The 27,834-nt window shown below is 40.2% G+C and overlaps 1 protein-coding gene across 1 annotated transcript; it reads left to right on the top strand.

Moving 5' to 3' along the window:
- Nucleotides 1–520: 520 nt before the first annotated feature.
- On the top strand, nucleotides 521–27,834 carry SLC17A6 (solute carrier family 17 member 6; the record flags this gene model as incomplete). The annotated part of the gene is made up of 12 exons (XM_084208063.1): nucleotides 521–606; nucleotides 3,565–3,817; nucleotides 4,680–4,798; nucleotides 18,350–18,464; nucleotides 19,872–19,959; nucleotides 20,062–20,148; nucleotides 21,041–21,183; nucleotides 23,167–23,316; nucleotides 24,624–24,756; nucleotides 25,433–25,543; nucleotides 26,979–27,106; nucleotides 27,502–27,834. 12 exons carry the CDS (start codon nucleotides 521–523, stop codon nucleotides 27,832–27,834), a joined length of 1,746 nt encoding a protein of 581 aa, XP_084064189.1.

Genomic DNA, 27,834 nt, shown 5'->3' with positions numbered 1-27,834 from the left:
GGCACGCCGCGGCTCCGCTCGGCGCCGCCCGGCGCTCGGCCGCGGCTCCGGGGAGTTGGCAGCGCCTGCCCAGGGCGGCGAGCGCACCCCGCCCCCGCCGGGGACACGCAGCGCCCGCACCGCCTCGGAACGCTCCGCGCCGGGCATGGCTCTGCCTCCGCCCGCCGCCGCCGAGCCCCGCCGGGCCGAGGAGAGGTTCTGACCGTGCCTGGCAGCTCCGCGCCCGCGGAACCCCCGCGGCCGCCCGCAGCGCGCTCGCCCCGCCGCCCCTCTCGCTGCCGCACACAGGCGCGCTCCTCGCCCTCGCCCCCCCCCGGCTCCGCACGCCGTCTCCACCTCGCTCACACACACACACACACACACGCGCACCCTTCCTCTCGCTCTCCCTTTTACCCGTAGGTGAACAGATAGCCACTGAATGAGGACGAAAAGTTAAGAGGTTAAACCAATATGAACCATCGCTGCTCGTAGCGGTGCCGTATTCAGAGCAGAGCATTATCCAGCGAGCATCCCCAAAGGAATGGAGTCGGTAAAACAAAGGATTTTGACTCCCGGCAGGGAGGGATTGAAGAATTTTGCTGGAAAATCGCTTGGTCAACTCTACAGGTAAGACCGATATCTCTTATGGGATTCTACTTCCCAGTAAAATTGGGAAGCTTTTCGTGAGCGCCCGTTGCTGCAGGAGGTGGGATGCTTTGAGGTTAGCGGTGGCAGGGCTGGGAGCCGTTCTGATTCTGCTGGATGTAGTCTAGAGCCTGGAAACTAGTGCTGAAGCTGCTCAATATGGCACCCTCGTAACTTCCCTATCTGACTCGTAGATGGTGTCAGTAAAGATGCAGCAAAAGATAACCCCACTTTTCTTCCACAAAACCAGGATCCCATCTGGAAATCCTAATCAGGAGGCAGCAACAACCCATATTTTTGTTCCGTCTCAATTTCCCAATGTACTCGCAAGCTCTTGCCTCCTTAACAAAGATATTTTTTAAAAATTTCGGGTTTTGATTAGTCTTGTCCTTTGTGAAATTCGCCCTCAGATGAAGGCAAACATGGAGATGTATAAATTATTGATATCCGAACGATTTTTTTTCTCCTGAAGCCGAAACATATAGAAGAATGTGTTTAATTATTTATCCATCTGCCTTTAGAAGCATCTGCTTGTCCTATAAATGATACACAGCTGCAATTGCTAAACTCAAAAGCATCACTCCTGTATATTTATGTGTGTAAAGAACATTTCTATCGTCGTCGAGCCCTGTACACAGATAGATAAACCCAGATTCTTGCATACCTATGAAGTGCATGCACTGAAGTTCACACATCGTTCTCCATCCAATCTGGTGACTTTAGTGACCTCCACAACGTTTGAGAATTGTCTGTGAAATTCCAACAATTTTCGATTGTACCGTCTGCTAGAAATTACCCCGAAATATTTGGTTTGGCTTGGGGTTTTTTGTTAGTTTGGTTTGGGTTTTGGTTGTTTGTTTGGTTTTTTATTTCGTCTTGTTTTGGTTTGGGGTTTTTTTTTTTAATGTTTGTTTGGTTTTTCGGTTTTGGTTGTTTTTTTGTTTTTTTTTTTTTCCCCGAATTGCAGCTATAAGGTAACTGCGGATTTGTCTGCCCAGGGTAGGTCACGTAAAAATCTTTTTTTTCATACCTATGCGGCAGTGCTGGGCACAGACAGCAGCAGGCTGTTTCACAGCATGAGTCACAACTTCTGCTGCCATTTTAAGGGAAGGAGACATATCAGCGAAGTGGTATAGACAAAATTAAGGCTTCCATTTTCATAGGAAGCGTACCACTAAGGAAAGCCAAAAGCAAAATTAAAGTCACCAACAATGCAATTAATTTCCTACGGTTCTTGGTTATATTTAAGTCATTTTCAATAGTTGAAAATTAATAATAATAAAAAATTATAATCCAGAATAACTGCTTAAAATACTATTTAGGAAATACACCTTTTTTTTTTCGTTCTTAAATGCTCTACAACATTTAAATAAAACTATTATTATCTCCACTACTTGTACTCCACACAGTGAATAATGGAGAAACGGTGTTTGTATTTTCCAGCAAAACTCCGTTTGAATTCACACCTCGACTAACAAACGCTTGATTTGCTAATCTTTTTCAGCTCACGGCAATTAAGTACTTTGTTTACTTTTCTTAGAATCTAAACCATTTTCTTGCCTCTTACGCATTGATTTCCAGTCTATTTCCGAAGACAAGACGCCCATTCAGGGAGAAACACTCCTACCCTTTATCCACACGAACGAATTTTGAACATAAACCCACGGTAGTTTATTTTATTCACATTTTTAACACATTTCTTAATGCCGCGATCTTTAAGCGTGGAAATAATACGCCAAGAAAAGAAAAATCAGGAGAAATTCAGCGGAGTAGTTTTTGGAGAAAATCCCTGTATTTTCTCCCGAACACGGATAACCTTTTAAGCCTTATTCTGCTAATTGTTACTGCCCTATCAGCCGGATGAGTTAACCTGAAAGAGATGCTCCTCCGAGTGAGAAAACACTTCTACAGCAGAGTTGGGAGGCAGCGGTTGTAGAGTCCAGAGTGTCGGCAAATGGTCACGCGTTTGCTCCTCGAGACGACAAAATTGGTTAGCTTTTCTGGTTTTTAAATATCTCAGTGATTCCAGAAGAAGATTTAGGGATTCAGTATGGGACACTCGCTCTATAAACCTGATTTTTTTCTTGCTACCGACGCTGCACTTAAAAAGATTTTTTAAACAATAAATCTGAATGTTCTAAATCACCTTTCGTGGTGATTTTCCAGCTGATTGGAAATAGCTGCAAACAACCATTTCCCTTCAGGTTCCTTCAGATTGTTCTCTAGGAGACACGATTTTCAAGTGAAACCGAGGGCAAGGCGATGGTGCTTAAAGCTGCCCGGGGAAGGTGGAACCTGCTGGGCGCTCCCACGCTCCCAGCTGAGCACGGAGACCTTTGGGGAAGCCTTCTCCGGCGATGCCAGCTCTCGCTCGTGTTCCCTGTCACCGCATGTGACAGCCATTTTGCAAATCTAAAATAAATAGCAATATCGCCCTCTCCTCCTCGCTCCTCCCTCCCGTCTTTCCCTCTTAACATTTCTTTTGTTGGCAGACCTGAAGCGAGGTGCGCACCAAGATCACCCCCTTGGTGTGTCTAGCGCAGCGAGGGGGTAACAAAACCTCCGGGAGGCAATAAAAAACCTCCTTTTTCTGTGTCTGTGCCCCTGGCCGCCCAACATGGCGCCTCTGCAGTGGTTACAGATGATATCTTCTTGATGCGCCCTACATTTTTCAGCAGAAGTCTTTAATGATAGATGAGCAATTCCCAGCTAGAGCTCCTCCCTGGGCTGCTGCGGAGGGAGCCGGGGATGACTAATCGAGACTCCCACAGGTCATTGCTAAAGAACAGTTGAAGGTGAATGGGAAGCGAGGGATAAATCCTCAAATCAATCTCCAAGCCAAAGGAGCCAGGGGAACGGTGAATTTTAAGCCTCCGGCTCCCCGAAATTGTTGTGCCTTCAGGCGGCCGGGCCTTGACTTTCCCTTCTTGTGTCGGGCAGAGTCCTAGAGAAGAGGCAGAAGCCCGGGGACACCATCGAGCTGACTGAAGATGGGAAGCCCATGGAAGTGCCCGAAAAGAAAGCCCCGTTGTGCGACTGTACCTGCTTCGGGCTGCCCCGGAGGTACATCATTGCCATCATGAGCGGACTGGGATTCTGCATTTCCTTCGGGATCCGATGTAACTTGGGAGTGGCCATCGTGGATATGGTCAATAACAGCACCATCCACCGAGGAGGAAAAATTATAAAAGAGGTGGGAACTTTTCCCTCGTAAATCCCACATCCTCCCCGGTACAACTCGCAGTCAAACACCTCAGCACAGGTGGGACGGGCTCTGGATGGTTCCGCGGCATTTCCCCCACCTGAGCCCGATGCTCCCCGGTCCCTCCCCCTGCCCGGCCCCTCCAAGGACGGAAATCCCGTTCTTGACGCAGAAACAATTTCTACCGATTATTTCTACTTTTTCATTTCAGTTCCTCGCCCCAGTTTGTGGTATTATTGTGCGGACAATTCGCCCCCCGCCGTCTCTTTCCCACGCAGCCCTGAAAAACGCAGATATCTCCTAAAATAAACGTAGGGGATGGGAGAAGGAAGGCATCGAATAAGGGGCTGTTAGCGGCCGCATCTCGCCGTGAAGGAGGCGGGGAGGTTTTGCAGGGATGTTTGAAAACACCGGGGCGAATTGGCTTTGACAAAAAGCGCTAAACGATCAGAGTCGTTTTAAAGCGAGCTAAAGAGGGGTGAGAAAGATGCGGCAAACGCAGATGAGCCTTAAACACCCAAATCCCCAACAGAGCCGCTCAGGGCTGGCAGCCCGCGCAGGCGGGAGGCGAGTGCGGGCTGTGCGGGCTGTGCCTGCGGGGCTAGCGCTGCCCGGCTCTGCCCTGCCCTGCCCGGCCCTGCCCTGCTCGGGGCTCACGGGCCGCTCCCGTGTCCCCGGGAGGCACGGGCGGTGATGCTTCCATCGCTGTTCTGGGTTTCTTTGCTGATCCGGCGTTTGCCGTGGGGGGCTGGGACCCCTTGGGTGGCGCTGCGGGTGAAAGCGCCCAAAAGGGGCACAATTACAGCTTCCTCTTGTCTTTCTCTCCTCCTGTCCCGCTCGCTTGCGCTGGAAGAAAGCGAAGTTTAATTGGGATCCTGAAACGGTTGGCATGATCCACGGCTCTTTTTTCTGGGGGTACATCATCACGCAGATCCCCGGAGGGTACATCTCGTCCCGGCTGGCAGCGAACAGGTAACAGCACCCAAACCGCGCCGAGGGGCTGCGAGCGGGGCTGGCCCGCACCGCCGGGGCTCCCCCGCCTTGAGCCCCGCAAGGCTCGGCCCAGGGAGGGAAGGACCGCCTGCTGCCTGCGAGCGAGCCGGGAGCTCCGCTGGGATGGTGTCGTGCTCCACAGTTCATCAATATTGCTCAATGCTCCTTCCAGCACTGCCCCCCCGGGTTTGCGGGGGATGGCTCATGTTGGCTTCCTTTTCCTTTAGACAGTCACTTAAGGAGGTTGTGGCAACGATATTCAAACAACACCTATTCAGAGGCAAATTCAAAGATTCATTATTTCATCAAAGCTTGAGAGGGTTGTTTTGTTTTTTTTTTTCCTGTGACTGAATTAAAGAATTTTATGATTTTTGTTTTAATGAAAAGGAAAACCGTCAGCGGGAATTTTTCATTAAAGCATAAATGAATTTAGAATGGTCTAAAAACATGCTTAAATGAGACTTCCACAATGAAAAGAAAGTGCAGATGGTCCGGGGACTTAAGACTCGTTTCTATGGCGTCTGGCATTTTTTCAAGCACCCAGGGTGCGATTCTACCTGTTAATTAGATCCACTGAGTATTCGAGACACATGAGGCTTTCACATCCCTGCTTAATGCCACAGGCTCATCGTTTGCAGATGCAGCAAAGGTCCTAGTGCCACTCTTCACTAAGTGCAAATGGATGCTAAACTCAGCCATAAATAGCTTTCACTCTTCTCAGGAGCGGGCAGCATGAAAGGTGGGCTGGATGGGCAGAGAGGCTCAGCCTGATGGACAGGATGGTTTTTGTGTGCTTGAGACTGAGAGGAAGGAGAGAGTGTGGCTAAAGCAAAAAATGGTCTCCTAAATAAATAAATAAATAAATGAATAGCTTTTAGACAGACCTACAGTAGAAACGAGTATTTACAAACAGAGAGATGCTCTGTAACTGAGGAAACACTAATATCCTGCCCTTAAAAACAAATAAATCAAAACATATAATTTTTTTATCTGGGGTGTCCATTGTCTTTCTGTTTACAAGTGCCATCTTTCTGATAATGCTTCAGAAATCTAAAAGACTTTTTCAAATAGCCATTAGCAGCCATTTAAAGGATTATTTACCTTTTCTCCCTCCTTTAATCATTTTTGCATCTTTACACAGTCTGTAACTACTCAGGATTAATTGGAGGTTTGGTTGAGTAGAGGCTGCAGAATCTGACCCAGAGAATCCAAAGCTGTCCTCATTCACCCAAACAAACATCAGCAGCAAAGCCATTTGAACCAATTCACATGTAAAGTGCTGAAAGTACAGAGATTTGCAAGACAATGGCGGGGACACTGCCGGGAAAAGTCAGCAGGAGAAGCACACGAGGTGTCATACGGAATCAGATTTTTCTCTTCTTCACAAACATTTCCATTTATGACAATAACTGAGGAGCACTGCAGTTAAGGTATTCTATCTAGTTAGGTATTATTGCTGTGGAAGCACTCCAGGTGTGCTGTGTCATTCCCAGGCATCTCACTGCCCTTTATCCTGTGGGGAACCCAGGTTACCTGGGGTGTGATGAAACACCTTCTCTTCTGTTTGTGTTTTCCACAACCAAGTCAGTGTCTGTGATATTTTTCTGGTGATGTTTTTCATCTTGGGAGACTGATGATGATCTGTCTAGAGTTTATGAACCTTTCAAAGAGCCAGACACCATTATAATATTGCCAATAGTTGCTGTGGTCTTCACATTTCATCAGTCATTTGGGGAATATGCAGAAATGGTGATAAGCTTGTGGGTACCAAAGGAAGCAGTCGATCAAAAGATGTATTTAACTTTTGGTGGACTGAGTTCTGTTCAATAGATGACACCTGAGTGCAAGGTAACATCAGGGAGGGAAGGGTCACTCTGAAAAGGAGTCTCACTGAGTGGGATTTGAGCCATGTGGGACCAGAAACACATCACAGGCTTCCAGCATGATGCTCTACTAAAGTAATCAGTGCAATCCTAGAGTGTTTATTTTTCTTTATTTAAGTCAATGACGTTGACCTTGGATTTTTGTGGGTAATTTGGACACATTCATATCAGTATGGGTGTTGAAAAATTAGAGATTGCTTTAGAGATCTTTAATTGCTTCAAAAAATGGCTTATGTGTGCTTGAGACTGAGAGGGAGAGAGCGTGGCTAAAGCAAAGAATGGTCTCCTCAAGAAAAATAACTTTTGGACAGATCTACAGTAGAAACAATATACAGTAGTAGTATGGGTGTTGAAAAATTAGAGATTGCTTTAGAGATCTTTAATTGCCTCAAAAATGACAGTACAAAGTGATGCCTAGTGAAATAAACAGCAAGAACTATATATTCAGGATACATGTATATAAAAAGATTACTAGGAGGTAATCTGATTGGAAGTATGCATAATAATTCCCCTGGAAAAATTGCTTGGTATAAGTGTATGCTTTAGTCCTCTGGAAAGAGATGACAGGAATCAGCCATTGACAGCCATAAAATGAGAAAAAGCTTCAATAGTAACAAAAATGATTACCCACCACTGGTCCAGCCAGAGAAATTATGTAGTAGTCTTTTTCATCAGGTTTTAAATTCCTACAATGGAAGTTATGTTTTAGCTATTGTGAAATGTTTGCAGTAGAGGGATAATTGAGCAAAATTTAAGGGATAAACAAGTGTTAAGGGCTGTGGCCATAGTGAATTTTAGGCTACCTGGTCCCATAAGTAAGCACATGTTTTATTTATAATCTAGAAATTAAAGAAATTGAGATTAATATTCCCTATTTCACATTCCTGCTATTGCAGCTGTCTGTGAATAAACTACCTGCTGTGCTGTCACACACATAGGGAAAGGTGTGAGACTCTACTCAGTCTTATCACCTCAAGATAATTTAAATATCATTATATTTTAAGCTTCTGATACACCCTTTAAATATCCTGTGACAAACCCCTTGCCCTACCAAAAGCAGCACTAAAATGCTGTGGCAATATTTCCTCACTGATTTCCAAGTGAACTGTTTAAACATTTACTGTAAATCAGGAAAGATTCTTTGAAATTAATGGGGCACTGTTAGATTATGCAATAGAGAATCAATTCCCAATGCAGTTACATATTTAAAATAGAAATACCAGTTTTGACTGTATGTGCCAAGCATTTTTTCAAAAGTAAATCTGCAATAATCACAGGCTATGTTTTATACAATGAAGCTGAGTAACCATTTTAGCTCATTTGTGTCTACTCAAACACTAGAACCTTCTGACACAGAGAGACCCAAAGGGCAGAATAGAATGCTAATTTTTTAAAAATTAAAATCCGCTGTGGTAGTGACATATATTTCCTGTTATCTGTTAAAGCTCAAATCCTGGCAGTATTCACATAAAAAAATGTAACTACATGACTATACTGCATTTCTCTACAATGTAATTATCTCTCATCTATGCTGAACTCTTAATCATTGTCATTCTAATCTGAAGGAAATTATACAAATTAACATTTCACTTCAAATTAATCTTTGTTTCTCAAGTGCCATTCTTCTTGTTATTAAAGGCTAAATCCTTCATGCCAGCAAGTAATCTGATAGGATTATTTGTGTGAATACAATGAATGATATTTCAGACAACTGTCAGTGCATCCTGCCTCAGAGCCCCACAGATTTTCACTGAAGCTGTCTTTAGCATGTCAGGGAAATCAGAATCTCTCTAACTCTGCCTTAATTACAGCAAGCATAAACATTCAAGGTAAAGTATTTTGTTTAGAAATACAAATAGAAAGATGTCCAGAAGTCCACATCTTCACATTTCCCTATTTCAAAAAGAGAAATATTCCCATTCTTTTAGCAGGCAGGCATATTGCATGTTTTCTGATTTGCAAAGAGTGATTAGCTCACAGCATGAGCAGGGGATGAGTGGATGATTAAGCAAGTGCCAACTTCTGAACTTCTGAGGACTTAAGCTGACCTTGCACTGTGAGGGAAACCCCCCAGAGCTGCACTTGCCAACCCCACCTTCCACATCCAGCCCAAAATCCGGCAGATTGAGCTGGTCTCTGGTCCCTGGCACTGGAGTGGGGCTCATCTGTTTCCAGGCAAGGAAGCCAATATTGCACAAAAACCCCCAGGATGATTTTGCCACCCTGCTGCATTGCAGACTCTTTGGAGTGCCAGTCTTTCCAGGAAGGGGATTGGGGAAACTGGTGCTGCTGCTGCTCCCTCTGCCATATGGTCCAGGGTCCTTCCATTTTTCTGTCATGAATGATGAAGCTGTTTTCACAATTTAATGATGCAACAGGGGATTTAGATGGGGGTTTTGCTTGATAAAAGGGGGCCTCAGATGTGTGACAAAAATTAATAATGTATCCAAGCCCTTATTATACTGGATTAGATGGCGGGAGGTCAGCTCTTACATATTAATGCTTCATGAAGGGCTCCTAATAGGATTTAGTGTGAGGAGCACAGAGACACATCCTCCTCCTCCCATACACACACATGAATGAAAATAACCTGGTTTATCTTGATTTAAGGAAGCCAAATAAAGCTGCTATACTGTGGCTTCTGGCCACAGGCTGTTTTTAAAGAGGTTCAGTTCTAAGCAGTTCTCCTATGAAGCGTGTTCAGCCTAGGAATGCTGCTTGGGAATAAGTGTTGATCTCTAATGGCAAAGGGAGATTATTGTCTCTGGTTTTTGGGTGGCTGAGTTTTCATCCACCACTCCAATATTCTGGGCACAATCCCAGTTTTGTTAGTCCTGTGCTGTTTTATGCAAATTAAAGGCCTGATTCAGAATAAAACACTGCATTAGGAAAACATAAATTGTCAGGGTGAGCATTTCACAGGGAGATGTTCACAGCAGAGGGGTCAACAGAGTCATTGGGAAACCAGCCTGTACTAGACATAAATCAGAGTGGCTGTATGTGCCACAGGACAGCCAAACAGTGTCTCCCCACGATGGCTTCAGTTCTACTAAGTTAATTTGAAGTACATAAACATAAGTAAAAGTAATCCCAGCAGCATTATTATCACTGAAGGGGTATCAGGACAGCCAAAGGTGATACAGAGACTCCATCTTCAGGAGGCATGAAAAGACACTTTATTATTAGAAATCTACAGTTCTTATAGAAACAATGGTCCTACGACCTGATTAGCCTTTAGGAATCTTCTCTCACACTATTGGTGAACTCTGAATAGCACACTCTAGAGAACCATTTCTGTAAGCAACAGTTGTAGTGTTTGTGAGGTTTTCAGGATGAGGAAAGAGATGAGAATTTGACTCTATGTTCTCAGAAGGCTGATTTATTATTTTATGATATTATATTATATTACAGAATACTATACTAAAACTATACTAAAGAAAGAGAAGGATACAGAGAGAATGTTCATTATCATTAACAAGAATGATAATTAAAAATTTGTGACTGACTCCTCAGAGTCCAACACAGCTGATGGTGATTGGTTATTAAGTTAAAACAATTCACATGGAACCAATCAAACAATGACCAGTTGGTGAACAATGTCTAAGCCACATTTCAAAGCAACTAAACAAAGAGAAGCAATTAAATAATTATTGTTTTCATTTCTCTCTGAGGCGTCTCAGCTTCTCAGGAAAAGAATCCTGGGCAAAGAGAATTTTTCAGAAAATAAGACAGTGACAAACAGTTACAGAAAGAGAGATAAAAACTGTTTTTTAGTTCTTTCTCTGAGCTTTCTCACAGCCTCTCAGGAGAATCTTGGGACAGCTATGTCTCTCTCTGTTCAGAGGATATGTGATTAGCACAGGTTTATCAGAGTGATTACAGACTGAAAAAGACAGCTAGGCTAAGACAAATATTATCAGGAATATTTAGGTTGCAAAGGAAATGAACAAGTGAGATGATAGGTATATAACTTAAAAAAAATCAATACAGGTAGTGTGAGTCTTCCAAATGAGTGGTTACTCACAGTTTGCAGTCAAGGAGATGAATATGAAGAACAGCAGAAAATGCATGTGGAACAGCTGAAGAAAAAAAGAAAGGAAAAAAATCACACTATTATCAAGCAAAAATAATCTTATCAGAGTCAGTAAGAGCCCAGTTTATGTTTACTTACACTGGAAACAGGTAAACCACCATTAATGGTGCTTAACTTTTAACTTTCAAGGCACCTCATGCAGGACTGTTATAGGCTAAATTGTTATTTTCTCTGGTACTGGGAAGCAGCTTTATAACACTGCAGTGACAAATGTGGAATTTTGGAGCTAATTAAATACACAGGGGGAGTAATCCCCAAGACACAAAATGCAGAGAACCAAATTTATCCTAGACTAATTTTTTCAGGACTAAATCTAAAATTTCCTGAATTTAGCCCTCCTTGCTGAGATATAACTACTGGAATAGGGTTCTATTTGAAATTTGAGCTTATTTTTTGCATTCCATCCTTCATTGATTAAAATCCTTTGAAATCCTTATCTGTATAAAATCCACTACACAGTTTTCATAAAATTACACCAGATACTTTCAGAGAATCCTAGAATGGTTTGGGTTGGAAGAGACTTTAAAGATCCACCAATTCCAACCCCCATGTCAGGACACCCCTTTCAGAACAAGCTGATAAAGAAACTTCTTCTTTATTAGGATTATATCATCCAGGTATGTCAATGCTGTCAAATAACTTTGCCCTCAGTTATCTCCTAGTCCTGAGTTTCCACAAATCCTTACTGCATTAACAGTGGTATCTAATAAATAAAAAATAAAAATAAAAGTACTAATAATACTACTAATACTACTAATACTAATAAAAGTAATAGTAATAATAATAATAAAAAACTGTCTCTGAAGCAAACCCCAGGGATGCTTCTGAGCATTAATTGCACTCACTCTGTGTAACAGGTGTCCTTAATCACCTCTATTTGCTTTGTTACTTCAGTCCAAAACAATTTGCACACTGGGTTTGATGCAACAAAATGTTATTTAGGTTGGTTGCCTGAAAACACTCATGTCACTGTGATTTTGCTCTGAAGGAATCTGCCCTTGCTCTGAGCAGTCCTGATACAATCAGCTGTAACACATACCCCATAAATCAGAAAACACTCCAAAAAGCAGTACAGATGTCCAGCTTTTGAGTCCAACACATTGTAGTTATCCTCCCAAACAACTCCACAAAACATTTTAAAATTAAACCTGCAGATGATTGCTGTGGTAAGGGTGTACTATATCTCTAAATCAGCAGAGACAGCTGAACCACAGCCTCAGCCCTGCACGTTGGGAAGGTGATCTGAACGAGACAGTCCTGGTTTGAAAGGTTATTTAGCAGGTTACATATTTAAAGAGCAAGCTGTCCCAAAGCTAATGAGCTAGAAGGAATGAGTCAGAGCTTTATCTAGACATATATGGATATAATGAGTTGTAAAACAAAACTGCAGGTGGAGAGATTCCCCAGCTGAATTCAGACAGGAAAGAGAGAATTGGTAGAATGAACAAATGAATGAAGACAAAAAGCAAGACAAGGTCTAGAGGATCTGATTTGCTTAGTGATGCAAAAGAAAGGAAACAGGATTGAGGTTGTGGAAAGTGAAGAGATTAAAACCATTAAATAAAACAACATGGGTAGAAGACATCTACCGGGTATATGTCTTATATATATGTCTTCTATATAAAGAGATATATACTGGATATATGAAGTAAAAAGTTGGAAAAGAAGCACTACTAAGTAGTCCAAAAGCTTGTAACTTCTCAGATGGAGAGTGATCTGTTTCTGAAGGGAGAATGTAATGCACTTGCTGGTAAGAACAATAATTTGTATTTAATGACCTGGGATTCTTTTACCTTTAGCATCCATTCCAATGGTGCTGTCATCCAACAGTGCCCAAGTTTTATAAAATACACACTGACATAAAAAACCAGGTCTGTGAACAAGAAATGAAGGCACAGCCTGAAAACTGTTTGTGGTTTTGGTATGAGTCAGTGGCATCAGTGGGGTTTGCAGAGGGCAGAAATGTAAACGACTTCTGGCTTGCTGATACACATGGATTTAATCTTTGCATGGCACTTCACATCAGTGCTTGAGCCAGTCCCTTGTATCCTCTGTTTTACTAAAAGTCTCCTGAATATTTTGGGATTTTTTTCATCTTCCAACCTGGCAGATCAAACCATAGCAAATTCAGGTCATCAAGATGCACATGTTCTGTATCAAACTCTTAGAAGGCCTTCATCACACCTGGTGCAGGTAGAGATATGCTTGGTAAGGAGGGAAATGTTAAGGGCTAGTTAAGCCCTGAAATTTCTATATATTCAAAGAAAAATCCAGGTTAAGGAGTTGGTCACAAACTGTCATTACCAGCAACATTTACAGAAGAAAAGATTCCAAAAAGCTGCTGCAAGCCCGCAGACATTCCAGTTAGGTCCTGTCTTGCTTCTTTCTAGACATTGTGTTTTACTGGAAAAAAGTGTTTTACTGGAAAGAACGAAGCATTTAATGCAGCATTGAGCCTGCAGTTCCTCTCAGACAAAGTATTGATTGGACTGCATGAAAACACAACATAAGCTTGTCTGTGTTGTGTGGCTGCCCTTTGCAGGAGAGGGTGTGTCACAGATCAAAGACAGCAGGTAGAGTCAAAGTAAAAGTCTTTCTTCAACATATTTCATGTGATTTCTGTAAGGAAAATGGCAAACCAACTCACCAGCTTGAATCCAAATAAATTTCATTTATTTTATAATGGCAGGTTTTCTTCATCTAATCTTTAAACTAGGTTAGGAAAACTTCAGAAGAAAGCTTGTGTTTTCAATCCTCTTTATTTTCCACCCTGTTTACCTAACAAATTTACCTAACAAGTTTACCTAAAAAAAATGTAACTATGACTAGGGAAATGTTTTATCACTGTTTACAAATTAAGTATTTGATCAATACACATGTTTCATCCAATGAAATTAATGTCCTCTAGAATGAGATCAATATTCATGTGAAATTGTCAAATCAGAGGTTTTTCAGAAACAGGTTACATTTTCCATAGGTTCCTGTTTACAGTCAGAATAAACCAATTTATAATATTTTTAATTTAATTTATTGTAGTGGTGCAAAATGCTTTCACACACATCCCCACACACCCACCCACACCCTATGATTCCCTAGAGAACTAACAAAATAATCAAACTTTCCTATTCAGTAGATAGATCTTCCATGAAATGATGATCAGTGGCACTTTGGAGGGAAAAACTATTCAGTTACAGTCCTGAATTAATTTTCTGTGGAAGGCATTGAATACTTTCTATACTTTTGTACTTTTTGGTGCAGTTTTGTTTAAATCCATGCAATGGTGTTTTGTAGCTGTAAGTGACCAAGGCTTACTGTTCTTTAATTATTTTGAATTTTAATGAAATTATGTTAATAATTCACTGATACAGCATATATTTGCACATCTTAAAACTACAGCATTTTCTTGTTTAAATAAATGTTTGAAAATTAGTTTTAAATATACAGAGTTACTTTTCAATCTTTTTTACAGGACAAATTTAGTTAAGGTACTTCATATGCTTTAGAAAAGACTCTTTCTATTTCTATTTCTAGACTGAGTAGACTCAGTCCCAAAAATCAGAATCTAAGATTGATCTGCAGTGTTCTGTTATCATTCAGAGAATAGAGACGTCAATAATTGTGGGATCTATCAAACACATTAAAAATTGACATAAATAAAAATACAGGCGGCTCGGATGAGGAATTGATTCCACCACATACACCCCTAAAAGGGCCTTTAGTCTGATGAATTCTTTGCAGCAATTTTCATTCCCAGCCCCCGGGGTAAAGGGATGCCTCTGATGAGGGCTCCTCGCTCTCAGCTGTCCTGTGTGTAACTCGAGATGCCATCCATCCCTCCGGCACTCAGCACTTGGAGCGCCCTGTGCTCAGCTCACTTTTGGAGCTGACTCTGCTTCCAGCTGTGGAACAATCTCTGTGACCCTGCAGAATGCTCATGGAATGGGGATTTCCTGACCAAGGCAGATGACAACAGTGCTGCTGTGCAGATGCAGAGATTAGAAATCCATAAATACGCTTATTTTCCTTTTGACTTGGAACCCAAACAGATTAATTTCCCCTTGCAACCTCATTCCATTCTAAGCGCTTCTCCCGAGCTGTCAAAGTAATTTTCTTTCTCTTCTCCCGTCCCAAATGTCTCTCATTCAAATATGATTTTGCTGTTATTACTCCTTATATTGCAGGAGGATTAAGTCACAGTTCATGACCTTTGAGGCCAGTGTCAGCAAAAACTCGGAAGATCAATGTTAGATTCTGATTTTTGGGACTGAGCCTACTCAGGCAAGAAATAGAAATAGATAAATAAAGCATAATTTTTTGTTTCAGGACTGATTCTGGCCACTTATGAGGACCAGAATTTATTGGGGTTTTCCCCCTTTCCTTGATGTACTACTACTGTATTTATTGTCTTCTTCTGTGTATATTTATTTTCTTCCAGATACAGCTGCACAGTTGCTGGTTTTGAGTCAGGAAGGAATTTTTTTGCAAGGCTAGGAGCTGCTGAAGACATGTCATGACATTTTAATTCCATCCTAAAGCGAGGGCCAAGAATTATGGCAGTGCCACTGGTCTCACCTGCTTTATCTCTGTGCCATAACTCCCTTTTCCCAGAGTTTACCTTCAATCTGCTAGAGCTCTTACTTTGTGCTGTGGGATTAAAACCTTTTGTGGGGTTTGGAGTGTGCCCAGGATGAAATGGATTTTCAAGGCTACCTCTGAGTGAAAGTGCAGCCACGTGGATTTCCAAGGCTGAGCTCAGCCCAGGGGCAAGGCTGGGCTCACTGCAGAGCCCAGCTGTGGAAACACAACTGGAGAGAGGTACCAAGGGCAGGGCAGCTTTAAATAGGTGTGTCCAGCAAGGGCCACAGCTCTTCACTCAGGGTGACACCAAGAGAGCAAACTGGTGCTGGTACAAAACTGCAGTGGGGTGTGGAGAGGAAGGAACACTCCTGAACAAGCTGGAAACTGTGTTTTCATGGGAGCTGCATCTGCCTGAGAATGAGCATTAACCATCAGTGCATGCAGCAGTGGAACCACACACACATTTAATTTGCCATGACCTCATAAGAAATCTAAGTTTTCTAACCTATTTCTGGAGTTAGCCTTGTAGAAAAATTGAGCAAGGTGCTGGAATTAGACATAAAGGATCATCATTCACTAGCTCAACACACAGAAAAAAATATAAGGAAAAAAAAAAAAGGATTGCACAATTTCACATTTTGAGGGTTTGATGTGTGAGTCAGCCAAATAGTTTAGAAATGCCCTAGGAACCATCAGAATGTTCTATTTCCCAACTAAATATATTCAAATGTGAGCTGCATTCAAATATATTTCGACTGACTGTGGTTCAAAATAATTTTTATTTGATCTATATAATAATTAATATAGTTAAGTGGGATATTTAAAGCAATAAAACAGTAAGGTTTTACAAAAAACCAGCATTATATCACAATATTTTGTTATGTAGAATTTAGTATTTATAGAAATAAACCTAAGAAGATTAAAGAGCCCAAAGAAGAAATGCTTATGATATTTATGATTGTGTGCTGAGAGATACAAAGCAAATATAGGAAGATTTATCTGCTCTTGATTAAGAGTTATATAGAGGAAATGGACTCACTAAAATAGCCATGCATGACATCACTTTTAATAGGGACTCACAAAAAGCATAAAAAAGCCGTTTCTTGCAAGAATCATAATTTATCTCTAACTTATTCTGCTTTTAAATCCTTAGATTTTTGGGGAGAGAGGGAAAATCATTCTTAAAAAGCATAGTTCAGAGAGAGAATTGACTCAAAAGTGATGCTGCAGAATTATTTCATCATCTACACCCTGGTGCAACTGAATATTCAGCATTATTGTGTGTCTAAATACAGGCAAGATTTGAATCTGGAAGAAGCATGTCCCTGATCATTCCTTCAGTTACATTTTCCTTTGTCTCCTAGAAGGAGCAGACTCCAGGAAACAGCTTCTCCTCAGCAAACATGAGAGCAGGGGCAGTTCTGGGAAGCAGCTTTCAGTTGTGTGCAAGTAGAAGCTGATTTCAGATACAGGATTAAAAAACTGGAGTAAATTTCCTTGAAGGAACAGTTACCTACTGCAATAGTTCTGTAAATCTCATCCTTGTAAAGAGATGGCATTTTTAAATATTCCATCTTCACGTGATTTTACCAGGACAAGACACCCCTGGAGTTTATGTCAGCCTAAGGAGGTTTTAAATTGTAAGGAAATGAAGTGCATGTCGTTTTGGAGTAGAAACTTTCACATTAAGAAACCAAGAGTAGGAGAAAATTTAGGTCAAAATAATCCTCACAGTGCAACACAATCAGGTGCCCAGTCAGTCCCAGCAAATGTATTGAACATGCTGACAAGCAAAGCCAGAAATGTGCTGTACAGGCAGCTAAATGTTGTTTAACTTGAGCTAGAGGTCAGAGGGAGCACAATGAGGAGCACAAAGGGAGCACAAAAAAATGAGGAGAGGAGATTTAGGGCTCTTGAGCAAAGATTCCTTACCATGCCCTTTCATATGGGTCAAATAAAAGATTTGAAGATTTGTTTCAGACTGTGTGATTCTGAGTGCAGAATGTGGAATATTGTGTCTTTGAGGAGAATTTTCATCCTGCACCTTTAGCCCAAGGTCTGTTTCTCAATGACTTATGGCACTGTGCCAGCTCCTGAAGAACACATGTGGGGGTCAAAGGTTTCTGTCAAATCAGTTCCACATGAGATACTGTGATGTTATATGCCATCAGATTTATATTTGCATTATGTAGCTTTAGACAAAAAAAAAAAAAGACACAATAATGCTGGGGAAAAGGTTTCGTCCTACAAGAGGTGGATATTAATTGAATCAAATAAAAATTCAATGAAATCAGTGGAATTGGACATGAATCACCACTCCCTGCATTTATTTAGGCTTTGTAATGTGCTTTATTTCAAATTAGGGTGCTGTGGAATCAAAATGAGAATTTTTCAGTGAGTAATCTCTGAAAGAACAGCAATAAGAATTATCTAGTTTCTACAGATATATATTTCCAGATTGATTATCCCTTGTCTCTAAGAAAATCCCAGCTCTAAAATTCTTCCCCATGCTTTTGGCCTGTATGAAAGTGAATTCTCTTCTGTTTATAAGGAGCAAATGCATGGTGTCACTTTCTTGCAATTAAAGCACATAAGAAGCTCTTTTACTGACCATCCGTTTTAGCACACCCTTTGGAGACAAATTCTAATTTTGTTTCCAGAGGGCGGAGAATTCAACCAGGTTTGGTTGAAATTAGTGTGAAAATTAAAGTGGGTGTTTCTAGGGAAATTGATGTGTGATTGCCTAAGATATATTTCCTTAGGAAATGATGCTGAATAGATGAACTCATCCATGTTTGGTCTGGGTCTTACCAGACAGATGATTTCACTGGATGGAAGCAGAGACTTTTCCAGTGCAGTGCAGTGCAGAGAACACACGTAGGGAGCACCTGTACTGAGACATGAGCATGTGTGTGCAGAAAAGTCAGGTGGGAGAGCACTGAAGTCACTCACTTTCCCCTTTTTGCCCCTTTGCAGGGTATTTGGTGCTGCTATACTGCTGACATCTTCCCTCAACATGCTGATCCCGTCTGCAGCCAGGGTGCACTATGGATGTGTCATCTTCGTTAGGATCTTGCAGGGCCTTGTAGAGGTATGGAAAACTGTAAAACCAGTAAATGTCACAGTGTGTGTTAGCCTTTAACTAGCAACTGCAGCTCTGGAAGGAAGATAGAAATGGTTTTAAGTTTATTACTGGTTTGGAGTATAAAGGGTTTCAATGTAGGAATGATTGCTGTTTGATTTTCCTTCAGCTATAAAATGTCATGGCAAAATGAGAAGCCAGTGAGAAATGCATCTAGTACTGATGTTTCACTAAACTCCTACACTGCCTGGGGCTTGTACTGGTGTCATTCTCAACATTTACTTGCTGGTCAGCATCACAGAATAAATATTTAACAAAAACCTAAGGTTATGTCTTAAGTCCTGACCATGACATGTTTTTGTTGGAATGAATAAGAGATTTACCATAATTTAAAAGAGGAAAAAAAGAATTGAGCCTTTCATTTTCCCTTTCCTTTTCCCTTTTCCTTTTCCCTATAATTTTTCCTTTTCCTTTTCCTTTTCCTTTTCCTTTTCCTTTTCCTTTTCCTTTTCCTTTTCCTTTTCCTTTTCCTTTTCCTTTTCCTTTTCCTTTTCCTTTTCCTTTTCCTTTTCCTTTTCCTTTTCCTTTTCCTTTTCCTTTTCCTTTTCCTTTTCCTTTTCCTTTCCCTTCCCTTCCCTTCCCCTCCCCTTTTTAAAATATAACCTATATAAAAATAGATATATGGTGTATATGCATATACCATTACTTTTAATCACACATCTGTGTTCATTTGTACATGTTAATCAGGAATTACTGATATTTCTATAACATCTTTTAAAATTTCAACACCGCATGTTTTATTTTTCTATTGCTAAGTTAAAGGCTGGTTTTGAAGAGAGACCTAAAAGGCAGCTGGTTTAAAATCAAGTCAAATAATATCCTTCAAACACTTACTTTTTATGCTCTTCATTAAAGACAGAGTGAAAAACTTCTCTTAAGAGCATATTTCTAAATGGTTACAGATCTTATTTTCTAGTTTTAGAGCAGTGTCACTTTAATCAGTACTTCCTAAATTTTGCTTTAAATGTTAGGTAAAAAAAATAAATGGGTCCTGGATAAATGGGTCCTGCGTTAGAAAGACTTCAGAGAATCTGTGTTGTCATCCTTCCTTTGACTCTGGTTCTTGTGCACTAATGCTCTTTAATTGTTTGGAGTTCTTTCCTGGAAGGGGGAGGGGGAGCAAAGGAAACATGTTTTATATTTGTTTCATGCAGTCTCTCTAATGATTTGAAGTGATACACAAAACCCACCTTGAACAGATATTGACGTTTTTCTGTGGCTGTGCTCGGATTTTGCTATAAAGGTGCAAAGCATCCTCAACCTCTTGTTTATTGCAATTAAAGACAAGCTCATGCAAAGACAATTAACTGAGTGACTGACCAGCTTTAGCTAACTTGTGGCACCCCCATTCCCCAGGGGGTCACCTACCCTGCCTGCCACGGCATTTGGAGCAAGTGGGCCCCCCCATTAGAGAGAAGTAGGTTAGCAACCACTTCCTTTTGTGGTAAGTAACTCTGTATTTTTGTCTTCCTCCTATTTGTGCTGCATGAGTGTTTTGAATGTGATTTTTCTCCCTCCCTGCTCACCCACATGTCTTGTTTTGCAGGTTCCTATGCAGGAGCTGTGATTGCAATGCCTTTAGCTGGGATTCTAGTGCAATATACGGGGTGGTCTTCTGTGTTCTATGTGTATGGTATGCATTTCTGCTCATCTCACTCCAGGACTGCGTGCCCTTCCTCTGCCCTTTCTAAAAATGCAAAAGCTACTGTTAAGAGGACAAAACCCCCAGAGAAGTGGGGCTTCTAATCTAAAAATACAGTCTAGAGAAAAGAACCGTGAGAGAACAGAATTTAAAGAGAAGAGTATGTAAGGAAGCGAGATAATAAAATAAGAAAAGCTAGCTCACGTTGAAACCTTCATTACTTTTAGCACAAGCAGTGCAAACTTGTGGGCAGATCTGTAGCATCTCTGCTCACATGAACACCTCTCACACTGATAAAGCTTCAAGTTTAGAGTACCTGCCCTTAATAAGTTGTCCTGATTTTTATCTGAAGACCTACATAACTTTATTCACACAGTTACGTTAACCTACACCGACAGAAACGAATGTCCCAAGGGAATTCATTCTGCATTTATGTGAATTAAGTGGAAGCATTATTTAATAAACTACTCAGGAAGTGCATTGCTATGTTGAAAAAATTGCCAGAGTCTTCTATTCTGCAGGTAAAAAAAATTAGTGCAGTAATCAAACATCAGCAGGCCTTCATTTACAGCTTGGTGAAATGAAATGGAAGCTGTTTTATTGTACAAATTGATGTTGAGATCAGTGAATATTCACTTACAGTGAAATAATTCTGCAAACAAAGCAAAGACTACTCTCTGCTATAGTTCTGCATGTATTTTGCACAAGTGCTATTCACAGGACCAAATTCTCTGTTGTAGAGTTATCCCTACTGAGAGAATTCAGTAAAGAAGCACTGACAACAATTGCCATTTAAATTTGTTGTAATTCTTCACAGATTTTTCTTCCATGTTTGCTGCTTTATTGTGCATTTCTTTTTAAAGTCTTTCTTTCTATCCCAAAGGGAGCTTTGGTATAGTCTGGTACATGTTTTGGCTTTTGGTTTCATATGAGAGTCCTGCAAAGCATCCTACAATCACAGATGAAGAGAGGAGATACATAGAAGAAAGCATTGGAGAGAGTGCCAACCTCCTAGGTGCAATGGAAGTAAGAACATTACCCACACCCTGGTTTCCAATGAGATAGTAAGAAAAATAAACATCCCAGCAACCAAATAAAGACAACAACAAAAAACATCAAACACTCACCTTAAGATTGAAAAGTGTATTTTGAGCAATTTGAACAAATGTGTTCCTGGGGGATGGGGAGAGCTGAAATCTGCTGGTGGATTTCTGGGTGGATACTGCTTTTGCACTAAGAGAGCACAGTTCTTCCAGCAGATGACTCATGGAATTTGTGCCTCTTTGTCTACTTCAAATTAGAAAAAAAGAAATACAGCTAAATTTGAAACTGCTACTTAATTTAGACTTTTCTTGTATCTTGAACTGAAAAAGTCAGTTTCCTTCCTATATAGTAATTTCTGGAAGGTTTTCCTCTTCCCAAAAGCAAACTGCAGGAAAAGCACTACTCAGTGTCTCTTGAGGTCCCCAGAACATCAGAAAATGCCCATGCCTATTATTTTATGTTTTGTCTGCCACAAAGACTGCAAGCTGCTTTGAGATCCACAAGAACATTTCCCAGTATTGCAGTCATTTTGCTGGAGACATGTTATCAAGCCTCTCATAGTCTAACTTCTGTATTAGTTTAGTTCTCAAGAGCCATGTATGCCCTAAAAACCATGTATGAACTCCCAATTTTCCAGCCACTCAACATTCCAATTGTGCTAACTAATAATCTTCTTATTTCTGTATCTGCTGAAAGGTTTTAATGAAATTATTGCCATGTTTGCTCACTCACTCAGGAAAATAAAAAAAATTGTTTAAACTTCACTTCATCTGCTTAAATTTTTCCACCATCCATTCCCAGCAGACCCTCATTATATTTCTTATTTGGTCAGAACACTAGTTCTTGTTTGAACTCAGGAATTAACAATTTTTGACTTCGTAAAAACTTGATTTAGTATTAAATAACATTACAGAGTCATTTTTTGATAGCTGAAATTTTTAGGTGCTATTGAGGGCCTGTCTCAGTTGATATTCAACAGCATTCAGTAGAGCTCATGATTTTGAAAATCTGCTGTGAAATGAGTTACTTTGAAGGATGTCCATACAATTCTAATTTGGACTGTACAATTTCTATTTTTTACTGCAGCTTTTAAATTAAGCTTTTTTTTCAAAGTGATTATCTCATATCAATAGTTTAGTTGCTTCTAAAATATTTAAGCTGAAATTCTTCTCATACCATCAAGTTAGATTTTCTGGCTGGCTTCTCATTAATTAAGTCACTTAATACTTCCCTCTCACTTAAGTGTAATTTAATAGATGAACAAGGTGTTGCACATATCTATCTGTAGGCTGGGTTGTTTTTAAGAAAAGCCAGTATTTAAATCAATAGTAGACTGAATTCAGCCTGAATTCTTGCTGAAGTGATTTTCAAGCCCTTCTCTGGGTATGAATCCTGTGTTTGGATCAACACAGATGGGTGGAAGCCTGGGCTTGTGGACAGGTGCTGGGACTCAGCAGGGTTGTCCATCTGTCTTTTTTTTTTTTTTTTCTTTCTGCAATTTATTTTAAAAATACAATAATACAAACAAAAAATACCTTGACCAAGCAGTTTTAGCTGAGACTTGATTAAAAAAAAAAGAAAGGTAGAATACTGCAATTAAGATTTAAATGCTAAAATACCTGTTTGCAGTAAATCTGAAAGAAATCATGTAGTTAGTGTCAAATCTAACTGTTTCCTTACATAGAGCAACATTGTCTTTTAAAGTCATTACTATTTAAAGACATTATTATTTTGGTCTTATGTCCATGTACATATTTATATGACTGAGATAAAAGCACCTGTACATGAGTGTTGTGATACAATTAAGTATCACTGAGTTTCTCCATTTGTGCATTTTGTGGTAACATTTATATGCTGTGCATAGTTGTGCTTGTTGGACCACAGCTAAAAAAAAGGGTAAGGAAAGGGAAGATGGATGGCTGATAATGACCAACATGGTAACTGGATCCCCTTTCTATGTTTCAGAAATACAAAACACCATGGAGGAAATTTTTTACATCTATGCCAGTCTATGCAATAATAGTTGCAAACTTCTGTAGAAGCTGGACTTTTTACTTGCTGCTAATTAGTCAGCCTGCTTACTTTGAGGAAGTGTTTGGATTTGAAATAAGCAAGGTATGTAAAAAGAATGTGAAGCTTTTAACCTAACTAAGTAAATATCAGAGCTATATTTGTAGTATTTATTAAGAATAGGAAAGAAAAGTGTTACACATCTTTATCATGGGTTTACATCTTAAATCTTACTCATCCCAGTTCCTGTTTCCTTGACCAGCATGGATAAGTGAAGTCACAACTATGGCAGAGGATGGGATAGGGAAGGGTGGAGGCAGGGTGAGATTTAGTGGTGATTTACTTGGGGCTACATTGCAAGATGAGTGCTCAGAACCAGGTCATGCTTGGTACTAGAAAGGTGTCAGCAGACCCACCACGCTATGTCCCTGAGGCCCCAGGGTTTGCAGAATCCCACCAAAGCTTGTAGAAAACATTGACAAATGGGTTTTTCCAGGTGCCTTTTAAAAAGCAGGGCCATCTTGTTCCAGGAAGGATGGCATAATAAATTTGTCACCTTCCTGTATGCACCTTTAATGTGGTGAGAGCTGCTGCCCCTTTCTCATTCAGAAAGGGGAAAGACAGAGGCAAAGTGTGAGCTGTAAGGTGAGCTGTAGGGTGAGCTGTAGGGGTGAGCTGTAGGGTGAGCTGAGGCTCCCTGGGATTCATGTGGAGTTTGCATCAGACCAGTCAGGTAAATATGAATACACACATATAATCTATTGGAGCAGCCATCACAAAAGAGTTAGGCTTATTTTGCCGTGTATGCAGAGCACTTCGAATGCCACCAGTGCATTTTCAGGATTTTATCTTTCCCTGCATACAAAGCTTTTCAGACATATCTTTTGCCCACATACACTTTGCAGCTTGGTCAGAGACCAAAGGCAAATGGCCATTGTGCACGTGATGATGATCCGCAGGGAATCTGTCTGGGCATGTGAGGTTTGCTGCAAAGCTGCTCTAAACACTGAAAGAAATGCAGCAATTCAGCTTTACACCTTTGAGCCTGAATTTTCTGAAAATTCTGACAGGGGGACTGTAAGTGAGGGGAAAAATCTTTAGCTTAAATATAAACTATGAAAATAATCTATAAACAACAAGTGTCGCGGCATCAGAAGCTCTTAAAAATTCTCACTGTACTTCAAATAAATAAAATAAAATAAAATAAAATAAAATAAAATAAAATAAAATAAAATAAAATAAAATAAAATAAAACTTCATATCACTAGTTTTTTTCATTTCATAACCCAAGACTTCGAGTTTTAGCACAGAGTGTGACATTGAAAAGAAATCATTAATTAGCTGCTGAACGCTTCAGAATATCAAGAAGAATCAAAAAGTTTATACTTTGCTAATTCTAATTTTAATTTTAGGTGGGTATCTTATCTGCTGTGCCACATTTAGTGATGACAATTATTGTTCCTATTGGGGGACAAATTGCTGACTTCTTAAGAAGCAGGCAGATTGTTTCAACGACTAATGTGAGGAAGATAATGAACTGTGGAGGTAAGCCTTTCTATTTAATTTTAAAGTTTGATGTTCATATTGTGTTATGTCTGGAATAAAGAAACAAACTGCACAGTTGCATGTTCTTAGGAGGCAATACTGTCTGCATTGTTTATGCAATGCAGATGTAGTTACTAAATAAAACACAACACAGGTGCCCTCATTGGCCATTTCCATGGAGTGATTGGTATTTGGAAAACCATCTAGACTATTAGAGAAATAGGTGAGGATTTGGAGGGGAATTTGCCTTCTGTTAGCTACTTACTCATCCTTAGCTCCTCATCTGAACACCCCCTGCCCTAAGAGAGCCCAGACAAGTGCCTGAGATTACATCCTTGACTTCTGAGGTGTTAAAGCCACATTAGCTGTGGCAAGGACTGGAAAATTCACAAGCAGTTTACCCATGAGAGCTGACTGGAATGACCTAACCACACCACAAGTATTTATTTTCATCTTAAAAACGACAGAAAGCGGCAATAAATTAGCATATAAAGAGTAAAAATAAGTATTATTTGAGAAAGGAAGAACATGTGTTTTGTAGAGATGAAAGAAATACCTGATTGTATCTGAGGAAATGTTTTATTTGTGTTCCTATGAGATATCATGGCATTCTAAGGCCTGCAGTGTTTGAGAGGGAATGTAACTCCATGTCTGCTTTTATTTCTTATTTCACCAGGTTTTGGTATGGAAGCAACTCTTCTTCTCGTGGTGGGATATTCACACAGCAAAGGAGTGGCTATTTCATTCTTAGTGCTTGCTGTAGGCTTTAGTGGATTTGCCATATCTGGTAAGATTATATTACTATTAACACTAAACTATTTTATCTTAGGAGACAAAACATCTATCTTCGCTTTTACTCATGGATGGTAACTAAAAAGCCCACTCACTTTGGAATTCTCAAAGGGCATTATTTATGATCATTATAAAGGAATGAACAGTTGGTATTACAGATTTTATATCAGATTATTTCTGTTCAAATAATTCAATCTTTTCCATGTTCATTGCAGCAAATTAGACTCTCTTCTCATTAAGATGCTAATGTACATTACAGATTTTTCTTGAAATCAAACATCGAGGACAAATGGATTGGTATTACATAATTATACCTAAATGTACACATCTTTGTTTAAATAGAAGTATTTTATTTTTCTTTCCACTGTATACTGGTTATTTCTTTGCTAATATTGTATTATTTTATTAACTTGGGGCCTGTTAGTATTATGTTATTTTGGGGCCTAACTACTAGAATTTTTTTTCTGAATTAAAGTTCAGCTATTCCCCTTTCCTGCTGATTCATCAACCCTTTGCCTTTCCCCTTCCCAAACACAAGTCACCTGGCCTCCCCTTGTTTTCCCACTGTGATTTTAGTATCCTCTCCCATGCTGGTTCCTTATGTCTCAGACAGGCTCTCTTTCATTTTGTGCCAAACATCCAAAATCTCCTCTAATAAACTGTCCTTAATGTCACGCATCCTGCAAAGGTATCATTCTTCTTTTGTACCATTTGGGAAGGGTGTTGCACTTTCCCCAGGCTGACCATATCACACTGCTTGCCCTTTCCATTACACTGTCTGTTTCCAAAGGTTTGGGTTCTGTTTTCCCTTATTTAAGTGCTTATTTTGGGAACAATTCATTTTGTCTCTTTAGGTTATTTAAATAGTTACTACATACATTTTCTACAGAATTGTGCTGCTGAAAATGCAAGAGAACAAAATCTTTCAAAATTATTTAGTAATTCAGTTATAGATACGGGCTTTTTCTCCAATTTAACACTAAAGAATAGAAAATAACTCCCTTCTGCTGGTCTATGTGACAAAAAGAAAAATGTGGGCAATAGGACGAGAACATGTCACACACTGGAAGAAGATAAGACATGTTATTTTCAGCATGAAATGGTCATGGAAGGGACTGTGAAATGCAAATTTCCTGCCTAAATATCTCCTGGGTTCTCTACTCTACACAGACCCTGCTGGGAGGTTTTGGGATTTTCTTAAACTGCAGTTTTGGGAGAAAATTTGCCTGGTATCCCTTTAAAATATTTTTTTAAAAGAAAAAGAAAACCCAGAGTCTCTCTAGGAATATTTAAGTGTTGTAAGTCTTTTAGGGATAAAGAAATGCAATTAATCAGCCCAAATATGTTATAGTAAAAATGTCATGTCACTTTTCTGAACGGAAGTACTGCTCTGCTGTTGGTGTGAGCACTCACTGACCTTTCTATTGCAGGATTCAATGTCAACCACTTAGACATTGCCCCAAGGTATGCTAGCATTTTAATGGGCATTTCTAATGGAGTCGGGACCTTGTCTGGCATGGTTTGCCCTATAATTGTTGGAGCAATGACAAAGAACAAGGTAAATGGAAATACCATTTTCAAATCTTCCAGTTTGGTGCAACTGGTTTCAAGAGAAAGGCCTTTCTATAATACAACTTGCAGGATATCCATACTGGAGTCTGGGACTTGCATCCAGGGATGCAAATTTGAGGCATGCTTCACTGTGTGCCCATTAGGTTGATGCTTTTGTAGGCTGATAAATTTTTCACAGAAAGATGGATATATATATTTCTGAAATGGACATTTGAATGTTTTAGCTGCGCTATCGCAACCTCAATCCCCAATTTAAATCTTGCAGCTCAGCAGAATTAGGCAAATCTATGTGCTGCTCTGATTGAGCAAATTTCCTCTCTACAGACACATGAAGAATGGCAGCATGTCTTCCTCACTGCTGCTTTAATTTCTTTTTTGCAGACACGTGAAGAATGGCAGTATGTCTTCCTCATTGCTGCTCTGGTGCACTACGGAGGTGTGATCTTCTACGGCATATTTGCTTCAGGAGAGAAACAGCCCTGGGCAGACCCTGAACAGACAAGTGAAGAGAAATGTGGCTTTATTCATGAAGATGAACTTGCTGAGGAGACAGGGGACATTACTCAGAATTATGTAAATTACGGTACCACCAAGTCTTACGGTGCTACAACCCAGGTCAATGGTGGCTGGCCTAATGGCTGGGAGAAAAAAGAGGAATTTGTACAAGAGGAAGTACAAGACTCATACAACTACAAGGAAAGAGATTATTCATAA

This window comes from Fringilla coelebs (assembly GCF_963513975.1).
Source record: "Fringilla coelebs genome assembly, chromosome: 6".
NCBI classification, from domain to species: Eukaryota; Metazoa; Chordata; class Aves; order Passeriformes; family Fringillidae; genus Fringilla; species Fringilla coelebs.
The sequence above is the reverse complement of the archived record's forward strand: the minus strand, read 5'-3'. Positions and strand labels throughout refer to the sequence as shown.